General features: G+C 31.9%; 1 protein-coding gene across 3 annotated transcripts; it reads left to right on the forward strand.

Moving 5' to 3' along the window:
* Nucleotides 1-4772: 4772 nt before the first annotated feature.
* On the forward strand, nt 4773-9429 carry LOC111291256 (protein FAR1-RELATED SEQUENCE 5-like). 3 transcript variants are annotated; one of them, XM_022882897.2, is made up of 6 exons: nt 4773-5263; nt 6014-8228; nt 8318-8475; nt 8639-8710; nt 8798-8941; nt 9028-9429. In XM_022882897.2, exons 1-5 carry the CDS (start codon nt 4922-4924, stop codon nt 8894-8896), a joined length of 2886 nt encoding a protein of 961 aa, XP_022738632.2. In that variant the 5' UTR covers nt 4773-4921; the 3' UTR covers nt 8897-8941; nt 9028-9429. The 3 variants fall into 3 exon arrangements, with proteins under 3 accessions (XP_022738632.2, XP_089624488.1, XP_022738633.2); XM_022882898.2 differs by having other exon boundaries at nt 4819-5263; nt 8324-8475; XM_089768362.1 differs by lacking the exon at nt 9028-9429 and having other exon boundaries at nt 4817-5263; nt 8644-8710; nt 8798-8936.
* The last annotated feature ends 1702 nt before the right edge of the window (nt 9430-11131 follow it).

Below are 11131 nucleotides of genomic sequence, written 5' to 3' on the forward strand. Positions count from 1 at the left end.
CAATAATCCGAGTAGTTGGGATTAGGAATTCCAAGAAGTGGTAGAATGGTCTTATGTGTTTTAATTTGTAAAGTGTTAGTGAGATTCTGAAATTAAAAAGGAAGGGAAGATACAACTTGTCAGCCAAAAGTAAGAGACAACAACAAAAATTAAGAGCTGTGTTGGCTAAATGAGAAGTTGGGCTTTATCCTTTTACAATAAAGAGTAAGGAAATGGGAAGGATCTTGTAAAAATGTTTCAAAACTTAAAGATCTGGTCCAAGTCCAAAAAGCTTAAATTTTGAGTGTTACTTGAGAAAGATTCAAGACCCTACAACTTGAAGCTGAGAACTCCAATCCCACTTTTTAGCTTAGGCGGGCCTGCGTTGGATTTGAGCTATAACTCAAATTTCAGATTAAGAAAGGACTAGGATCCACTCATTTTCTAGCAGGTGACCCGACCCGAGCGTCAACTCGTTTTTAACCCAGGTTTAACCCACGCCTCGACCAATCTTTTCAGCTGAGTCGAGCCAGCAAGCCGCATCATCCAAACCATTATCTGTGCCTGGAGCCGAGCCGCACCAACCCTTCAGTTAAGCCGTTTTGATTTTTTTTTGGTATTTTTTGTTTATTTTTTTTGGTTTTTTTTGGTATTTTTTATTTTTTATTTATGTGTTTGTTTATTTTTTTTAAAAGTATTTTTTGCATGAATAAATTAAAAAAAAAGAATAGAAAAAAATATAAAATGAAATTTTCAAGAAAAATATTTTTAAGAAAAAGTTGAAAGTATTAATTTTTCTTTAAAATAAAAATTTTCAAAAAGTATTTTGAGGAAAAGTTGAAAGTATCAATTTTCTTTGAAATTAGAATTTCAAAAAAGATATTTTGAGAAAAAGTTGAAAGTATCAATTTTTCTTAAAAATAAAAATTATAAAAAAAATATTTTTGAGGAAAAGTTGAAAGCATCAATTTTTTTTAAACTAAAAACTTTCAAATGCTTTAAGGAAAAGTTAAAAGTATCAATTTTTCTTGTATAAAAGCAATGAGTTTTTTTTTTTAAAATTAAAAGAAAAAGATTTATATTAAAAGTTAAATCATTATTCCTTTATTTTTTCCTTTCTTTTCTTGAAAAATTTTTAATGTTAAATATTCCAATGATGGAGCCTCTATAAGAGAAACAATAGTTTTCTTGCATACTCTTGAGGTGAGAGAATTTTTCTTAATTTTTTGTCAAAAGTATTAGAGTTAATTAAGAATAATTTTTAATAATTAATTACTTGATAAAATTTTTAAGACTTATTAGATAATACGAAACTAAGCTGGTACCATCTTTTGATGGGCGTGTGAGGGTACTATAACCTTTTTCACTCGTAATTGAACTCTCGAACTTTGTTCTGGTTAATAGACTCGAACTTATTCTTTTAAAGACCCTTAGTCAAGCTTAGGTGTTCTTTGAAAGGACAGATTCAATTAGGTGACCAATCACACCTAAATAAAAAAGATTGGTGGTGATTCTTTAAGTCAATATCTAGCGATAGGTCCTCAAATCTAGATATTATGACATTAAGAATTGTTGAATGAATTAATAAATGAATTGTTGAATTCAATTTTGTTGATAGTGTTGCTGGAAAACTGTATTTTGCTGAATTGTGTATTGTGTCAATTATGAAATTATTGTTCTCCCTAAATGTTAATGTTTTTGGTGCTGCTTTTTTTTTTTTTTTTTTTATAAATTTTATTGGGTTTAGATTGAATTTTTAAAAAACATTTAATTTTAATTTTTTATAGCACTTTAGACAATTATTTATTTATTTTTTAGTCCATAAAGTTTTAGTTTTTTAATTGCATTGATTTTTATTAAAAGAATTATTATTTTATAATAATAGATAGGTGTCACCAAGTATTTCTTTGATAATTTTTATTTAATGGGTAAAATAATAATTTTATAATATTGGACGGCTGTTATATGTTAAAAGGGTTTATTTTAATATAGAGTAGTATAGAAATGCAATATTTCAAATAGGCAACTTCAGTTTGTTGAGCTTACCTGATCATTTAGAATACCAAAAGATGACTACCCTTGACTTCACAAGTTTAGATTGCATACACGAATCCTCAACACTTCTCATGCTTACTTAGCCAATAAAAAAGAGAAAATAAAACGGAACTAACAAATCACAAATATAAATAACCCATCAAGGCTTTGAAGCTTAATTTTCTCCCAACACATTTTGAGGTGATCTTGTTGTGAAATTAATTAAGGTAGCAATGAACCGTCTCATAGCTCAGACATTGATGTTTCTCCTCATCATTGTGCCTTATCAGGGTAAGGATTACGGTCTAAATTTTTTTTTTAGATTTTTTTTATTAATTTAATTTTAGTAATCAGAGTTTAATCTCGAGTAATCTAAAAAAAATTAACGGTTAATTAAGCAAGGAAATTAGTTTATTTTATGTGAGATTTATGATTTTGATATAGGTGAAGTACTAGTGGCAAGACAAGTAGAGTGCAGTGAGTCATTCCGGCTGGACCGATATTGCACGGGAGATTGGTGTCAATTAAACTGCAGGCTGAGGCACGTTGTGCGCTATATGGATTACAAATGCTCTGGCCTAAAGACCTGCCGCTGCATCTATGAATGCTAGCCCCTCCCCCTACCAACTCTACATAATATGAAAAATAACGGGGAAATAATTAAATAAAGTGAATGACTATGTCTTATGTCTTTAATTTAATTTATATGTATCAATCATAATCCAACAAGGTTTATGTATTTTGTTTACAGGACAATATTCATGGTTGGTTTTGTACCAAATTCCATGTATTGGCATCAAATGTTGAATCCAGTATCACTAAATAAAAATTTAGAGGAAATCAAATCATGATTATGCATGATCATCAAAATTCATGTGCTCTCCCATAGACTTCGCTTTTTCTGGAATACTTCCTAGCTGCAAAAGAACTTGAGAAATCAAACGTTTAATAGTTAGGGATTAACGTCGTATTGAAATCTATATTTTATAAAATTTTTCAATCGTGCAATAATAAGGTACTCGAGGATAATTGAAACTTTTAATGTAGATTTCATCCATTCACATTTTAATAAGTGAAAAATAATATCACATCATCATGTCATATGTTATATATATATATATATGTGGATGGCATGTATTATAATTTCAAAAAATATGCTATAAAATAAAATTATTATTTTGGAAAATAAAAAGAAAATTTCGCTAAGAAGAAACTTTCCTAAAGAAAAGGAAAGAGACAATTTAGAAAAAAATCAAGAAATTGGAAGAAAGGCAGAAATAGTCTCAAGGCAGGTGATAAAATGATCAAATACTAGTGTGTTGCCCCGCACTTCGTCGCGATTTTTTTATTTTGTAAGGCAGTTGAAAGAATAATTTTTAATTAATATAACATAAACATAAGATATTAAAAGAAAATAGAACTGTAAGTAGACAAAAAAAAAAAAAAAGAAATTTAGAACTTAATTACAAAAAAATTTAGCTTATCATTTGTCTTTATCATCTTAAAAATCTTTAGATCTTAATTTTTTTTAATATACTCATTTATAATTCACTACAAAAATTCAAGTTAAAAAAAGTCAATAGAATTACACAAATATATAAAAAAAATTTAGCATTAGAGGTACATGAAGAAAATAAAATATCTGCTGAACACTTTAAATACAAAGTTCACAACCAGATTGAACTGCCACCTGCCAAGAAAAAATAAATAATCATAAGCTAACCATTATAACATGTTGCATATTGAACTACTAAAGCAAATTCTTACCCCCCGTTTAAGACCAAAACCCACTAACCTAAATATGTCAGAAACCAAGATCTCATACCCTAAACTCACCATAAAAAGAAAAAAAAAAAAAAACAATTGTCAATATTAGAAGTCTCAACAATCTCAAATTTGACAATCTCATTTCATTTAATTGATTAAATAAAAATAAAAATAATTTTATGTTATTAATTATTTAAAAAATTAAAATACACTGCTTTTATCCAACTAGAGAAAAAAAAATTAGAATTCTCCAAAATTTTCTCATTAAATCATTAAAGATTATTTTTCTAAAATTTCTATTACTCGTGTTATTAATTAAAAGAGAAACATTTGTTAAGTGACATCTGTCTTTTAATTGAAGCATCAATTAAACAAATATTTACTGTTTCGATTGCGGGATTATTTTTATATTAAGTATGGATTTAGCAGTTACGCATTAAAATTTTTGTCGCTGGGTTTTGTATTTGTGAATGTTGTCAGTGTTCCTAGGTCCTGCTCTCTCAACTTGTAATATTCATCAAATGTTTAGTCTGGTTTACGTTTATTGACGTATTTTCGAGTTACCCATAATTTGGTAAGCATTTTATGTAATAGTAGTACGATTCGTCGGTAAAATTAAAATTTAATTTTTAAATATAAAAAATTCCCTTTAAATAAATAAAACCTAGGATAAGCTCTATTACATAAAATCAACCCTTATCATGAACATATTCCATTATTTTTTCAGGTATAGAAAATTATTATTTATCTTTAAATATTTTGGTAAATAGAATGTGAACGAGTTAAGCAATATTAAAGAGAGTAAAATTAAAAAATAAATTTCTCAAAATATTATTAAATATGGAGTTTGTATTTGATATTATGTGGATGTGTAATCTTATACTACAATACTGATAATTTAATTCATCATTTCATCAAAATTAACATGTATTAATAAAAATTTTAAAAAAATTCTAATGTCGTGGAAAACTATGATCACGAAGAAAATTATTATAAATTTCTTTTTTAGAAACCAAAAAAAAAAAAAGCAAAATTCCATGGTAGGTGCAGGGAAAGTACGTCAAGTCAACCCTTTAAGTCAACAGTTGATTATCTTTCCTGGAAAGAAAATCCGGGGACAGAAGTGAAAGCCAAAGGGAAAATGGCTGATGAAGTAGATTCTACATCTGCAACAGGTTTCAGTTTGTCTGATGAGTTGGCTCTAGAGAATTGTTATCTTGGGTTTGGTTTGATGGAGAATCAGGACGATCATGTCCCGTTTCCTCTATTGAGTCCCAACAATAATCAGGAGGCTCATCAGCCAATGTCGTTTGATCGTGAATACAGTAACAACGGTGGTGGAGTACATGGGTCGAGCGATGGGTGGTCGGCTGTGTCAGGGGCCCTCAGTTTCACTACTACTTATGGTCCAGAACTCGACGAACAGCAGTTGACTCTCCCTTGGATCACTGAAATAGCCATTACTCACCAGCAGCATAGCCAGGTCACTTTATCATGTTATTTGTTTTCAAGATTTTTGGCATAAATTTGGTCTTGCACTGTCTCTGGGGACTCAAATCCTCAACAGAAACCGAAAATTCGGAGAAAAAACATAAGCTCCCAGAGATCAGGCGTCTATGTTTAGCAAAATCTGTTAATATTTTTCGGTTTGCTAATTTCTAATTCTTCATCTATTAAACATGTTCAAAACTGAGATTATCCTAAAACAAGGGATGAGTTGTTCCATGTCCCCCCAAATACCACATTCAAATTAGTGATTAATTTTGTTCTAATAGCTTTTGTTTGAAAATTTTAGTCCCACATTTGAATGGTTTCAAAGATAAATATAGCTCTTAAGTCAAACTTTCACATTTTCTTGATTAATTCTGCAACTAACAAATGATGCCATTTATGGTCAAATGAGGGGAACGACGATTGCTTAAAAATCTTATGGACATACCTGCATACCGAAAGATACTAGGATCAGCCATGTCTTCTGCATCGAGATACAATCTCTAAGAATGGGCAAACTGTCCTAAAATATATCTTATTTATGTAGCTCTCTGTATCATCTTTGGCTGTTGCACTCTTATTTCATTAGTCAATGACCAAATCTAACCTTCTGAAAACTTGTATTTTTGTGCAACATTTGTATATGCAATCTGAGTTAGTAATGGTTGCATGATCTCATGTTGGTTCTTGCAAGAAGAAACCATGATTCAATGTATCCTAAGCATTTTTTTTTTTTTAGCAGAAGATGGATAACTCAGTGAAACATCATTTGAGTTGTGGTACTCATTCATCATCATTGGACAGTGATGGCTATGATACAGCATCATCGGAGAGCATTAGGGATGAGATGCTGCAACAATCAAAAATGAAAATCAATCATGAAATTAGTGTTCAAGCACCAGAACTTGGGATGGAGTTTTCTTCTGAAGACGATGCATACAAGTTTTACAAAGATTATGCTAATGCAATTGGCTTCTCTGTGAGGAAAGGAAAGTACCAACGGTCGTCGAATGGAACCATTAGGAAACGAAACTTTTTGTGTTCAAATGAGGGGTTTCGATTGAACAAACCTAACAGCAATGCAGTAAGGTATAGAAGGAAAGAAACCAGAACAGGATGCAAAGCCATGGTTCAAATCACAAGTGAAAATGAAAAATGGATGATCTCCCACTTAGTTCTTGAGCACAATCATAACCTTGAAGGTTCAAGTCAAAGGTATATAGGTTCACGCCCTCACAACTCACAGACCTCAGAAGATCATTTGACAAATCGCACAGTAAGGAAAACTGCAATGGTGCAAAAGGCAGGGGATTCAATTTCTGCAAAATTTTGTAATGTGGATTATAGTAGCTACTTGGGCCATCAGAACCTAAGTAGTCTAAACCCTGAAGATGCCCAGGGCTTAATTAACTACCTCAAGCAATTGCAGCTGGATGATCCTTCATTTTTCTACACGTTGCAAGTTGATGCCAAAAGCAGCCTTACAAATTTCTTTTGGAGGGATGGCAGATCGAAATTGGACTATCAGTACTTTGGAGATGTCATAGTTCTGGATACCACATTCCGAGTTGGGTTACGCATGATTTGTGCACCATTTTTAGGGCTTAACCATCATCGGCAGTATGTCTTGTTGGGCTGTGCTTTGCTGCTTGATGAAAGCAAGGATTCTTTTAGGTGGTTGTTTGGGACCTTAATGGCAGCAATGGGTGGTCACCAACCAAAGACAATTTTAACTACTGAGTGTCAAGCAATGGCTGATGCAATAAAGGAAATATTACCTGATACACAACATCATCTTGGCATGTGGTACATTCAACAAACTGCTGCACAGCATCTTTCTGAACTTTATCAGCAATCAGGATTCAAAAACCTTTTCAATAAATGCATCTTTGATTGCCAATATGAGGAAGAATTTGATTTGTTGTGGAATTCTCTAGTGGAGCAATACAGTCTGCGAGAAAATGAATTCCTCAAGACTCTACACGTGTTGAGGAAGAAATGGTCTCCTGTTTTCAGCAAAAGTACTTTCTTTGCGGGCATACAATCAACAGATGATTGCAAGACCATTAGAACTGTTTTCCAGAGTTTGATGAGAGAGAACATGACTCTGTCGAAGTTTGCTCAGCAATATCAAATGGTGGCAAAGGAACAGCGTAAGAATGAATTAGATGAAGACTTGTGCTGTAATAAGACTTCTCCATTGACGATTCTTAAAGGCAGTACCTTGGAGAAACAAGCTGCAGATGTCTATACTCGTACCATGTTCAAATTGTTCCAAGAAGAGTTACGCGGATGCCTATCAGTGGCGATAGAGGACATGGGATTTACTGGCACAGTTGCTACATTCAAGCTGAAAGAGGAGGCCCAAAAGGATCACATTGTCAAGTTTGATGATTCCTTGAACCAAATCACATGTGGTTGCAAAAAATACGAATCTGTTGGTATCTTATGCGTCCATATTCTAAAGGTACTGAATGCCAAAAATATCTTTCAATTACCTTTCCGTTATATATTGAAGAGGTGGATGAAATCTGCAAAAGATGGCAAGGTGCTGAATGACCATATTGGAGCAGCAGAGAGGAGCGAAAAATCACTGAAAGTGAGCAAACTAGAGCAAAAAGCTCTAAATGTCATCACTAAAAGTGTTGCTTCTGAAGATAGCTATAAGATAGTAGAGGATTGTCTGGACATAGTCTTGGGAAAGGTCGAAAATGTTCTGAAAACAAAACATACTGGACATCAGGATAAAGAAAAGGATGTTGAAATTCTTAACACATGTAATGAAGGTATAGGAACACAAACTGTGCTATCAGCTCCCCCATTTCAAAAAGAAGCAGCAGATCATAGACTGAGAAGTAAATCAAAGAGAAAGCATGAAGTTGATGTGAGTGAGATAAACTGCAAGTCTATGGATGATTGTGTTCTCCATCGTCAACCTCCTAGAAAAGCAACAAAAGGTCAGAAATATTATTAGTATTAGCATTATGACTTCTTTAATTGCTGATCTATCTTAAACTTATTCCCTTTATGGTTGTATGTTCATTAGGAACAGACAATGAAGGATCAAGGGCAATATCTAGCCACTCATATTTTGCAGGGGATTGTTCACAACAACCTGCCTGTATTTCGCCTCGACCTCCACTGCCTTCACCATCCACTATCCACCAATTCAAAGGTTTCAGCAAGCCTATGGGTATTTTGCAGGTAAAAAACACAAAGTACTAATGAATGGCTAAATTAGTATTAGAGGACGTGCACTAAATGATTAGTGTTTAGAAAGTCGTATATCTTAGACCGTAATATGTTTTAATCATCCTGAGGTGTTGACATTAGACAGGCCAACAAGAAACTGTATTTTGTTTTGTAGGAAAGAAAGAAGCAAGCACCGGATGCGCCAGTGAGTAGAAGAGAGATGGAGACAATGGAAATGACAATAATGGTGAGAATTCTATACCATGTTGCTGTTTCATTAGTTTTCTGTTTTTGTGTTCCTTCCCTCCTTTATGTTGTGCAATTTGTGATGTAGGCAAAGATGAAAGAGATGCACGAAGGGATCACAAAGATGAAAGGGATGCATGAAGCGATCTTAAGGGCTATAAATGAGAATAAGAAGTCTTTACCATGACCATGAGAACAACAGGATATGGAGAATCAATTATGTTTATAGAAAGTAGGCCTCAAGCATTGATAGAAATTTTTTTGTGCCTTGCACTTGATTTCCCAGTTTGGTTGATTCTCTGGTTTCTGGTCTTGCAGCTTATCTTGCAGCTCTTCTCTTCTCTTTTCCACTCAGAAGCTGGTATTCAATTAACCTAGCTGGGGAGGAAAGAACGGAAACAAAGAAGAAGGTAGGACGCTGACCTTGCTTTCAGTAATGGTAAGAGTGGCAATGCGTCCTTCTAGCAATGTGCCCCTTCCTTTTTGGGTTACACCCTTCCTTTGTCAATACACCTATAAAATAGGGTAGGGAAGTAATGAACCTTTGGGCGAGTTCTCCCTAAACTACTTAATAGTGCAGCCAGCTCCCATAGATTTATATAAAATTTTTGTATCAATTTGGGAATGTCATGCTTTTCAAGTCATTATCACATTGCTGCCAAACTAGTTTGATGAATTGATGCCAGGCCTAATAATGTATAGAATCAGTTTGGATTTGGATTTTTGTGAACTTTCTACATAAAAAAATCAAAACCTGAAATGAGAACCACATTCTTTCCCTTAAAATTGAAATTGATATGATTCCTTAAAACCTTGACCTTTAACAAATTGATCAAAGTTATAGAATTTAGTTCAATCTGTTAAACAAATTTGAAAAATATTGAAAAGGCATCAATTCTTGGAAATGTCACAGTAATTTGAGGTTGTTGATTGTTGTTCATTGGTGTCATAACTGGCAAGGCTAGATGTATAATTTTCAAATCGAGAAAAAAAAATAAAAGTCATTAATTTTTTTTTAATGTGTGATTGACCATCGAAAAATTTATTTTTTTAATAAAAAATGAGTTTAAAGTTTATTAAAAAGATAATTTTCTATTTGCAAAAAAGAATTAGGTTTATAAGTCGATTACACGTGGGGAAGGATTAGCACCCCAACGCTTATAAGAATTGGTACCTATTAATCATGTCTCATCTTCAGGGTCAGATAAAATGGTTTTGATTTAAAATTTAATAATAATTTCTTTAATTTTTTATGAAAAAAAAAAAAGAAAATTAATGTTACTAGTCCTTTATTTAGGAATATTGCAAAAAAAAATTTAAGTTGAAGAATTATCTTCAAATATTCCAATATCTAGGCAAAATTTAAAGATAGTTTTTTTCACCTAAGATTTATTATAACATTCATTGAAAAAGAAAATAACACTCTTTTGTAAAAAATAATTGTTGGTGACTTTTCAACATCTAGATAAAATACCAAAAATTATTTCTTTCGAAATGTTATTTTTTTCTTATTTTATAATTTCACATATTTAAATTGCATTTAAAAAAAAATATTTATATGCAAAAATAAAAATTTGATGATGGTACAATTAACTAGCAAATGATAATTAAAGGTGTACACATGCAAAATGAATACAAACAATAATGATAGATACATGCATGCCAATTGATGTTATGTAAGATGATGAAATGTAATTTTGACATTGGGTTCTTTAATATAATGAGATCATTCATGTTCCTCAGCTTCTAAGCAAAATTTGGGTGAGACTATTTATATTTAAGATATTATTTTTAAAAATTTTTTTATTTAATCTTTTTATTATTGTGGGTTAAGGACTCGTACGAAAAAAAAATTTAATAAGATAAAATTTCCTAAATATTTTAGCTTTTAAGTAGCATTTGAAAAAAAATTATTTCATTTGAGATTTTCATACGTATTCTTAGAATTTTGAAATGGTTTTGGGTATGGGCTTAGGTTGAAACTTTAAGGTTTGGATGATTTTTTGGGTGATGATTTGGGGTTGCGAGTTGAATTTAGAGTTTTGATTAAATTTAGGATCTTGGTGGATTTTCAAGACGTAGGTTTCATTTTAAGGTTTCAAGTTTTTACTGTTTTGGGTTTTAAGGTTTTGGTTTTGGGATTTCAAGGTGTCAAGGTTTATGGTTTTAGGGCTTCAAGTTTTAGGGTTGAAGGTTTTGAATGTTTAGCAGTTGGAGTAATTAGGGTTTAGGGTTTTGGATTTTTAGGGTTTTGAGCTTTTAGGGTTTTAAAAGTTTTAGGGTTTTAAAGGTTTTAGGATTTGGAGTTTTGGATTTTAAGATTTTGAGGTTTTGGAGTTTTAAGATTTTATATTTTTAGGGTTTTGAGATTTTGGGGTTTTATGGTTTAGGGATTTCAAGTTTTGGAGTTTTACCATTTTAA

This window comes from Durio zibethinus, chromosome 11 (assembly GCF_047325235.1).
Source record: "Durio zibethinus cultivar Kanyao isolate XHJ-2024 chromosome 11, ASM4732523v1, whole genome shotgun sequence".
In the NCBI taxonomy this organism is placed as follows: Eukaryota; Viridiplantae; Streptophyta; class Magnoliopsida; order Malvales; family Malvaceae; genus Durio; species Durio zibethinus.

Excerpts from the sequence above, each read along its gene's own strand:
- LOC111291256 (XM_022882897.2), top strand. The coding sequence starts at position 4,922 with ATGGCTGATGAAGTAGATTCTACATCTGCAACAGGTTTCAGTTTGTCT. Across the intron at positions 8,229-8,317 it reads TCCTAGAAAAGCAACAAAAG|GAACAGACAATGAAGGATCA; the intron begins GTCAGAAATATT and ends TATGTTCATTAG. Across the intron at positions 8,476-8,638 it reads AGCCTATGGGTATTTTGCAG|GAAAGAAAGAAGCAAGCACC; the intron begins GTAAAAAACACA and ends TTTGTTTTGTAG.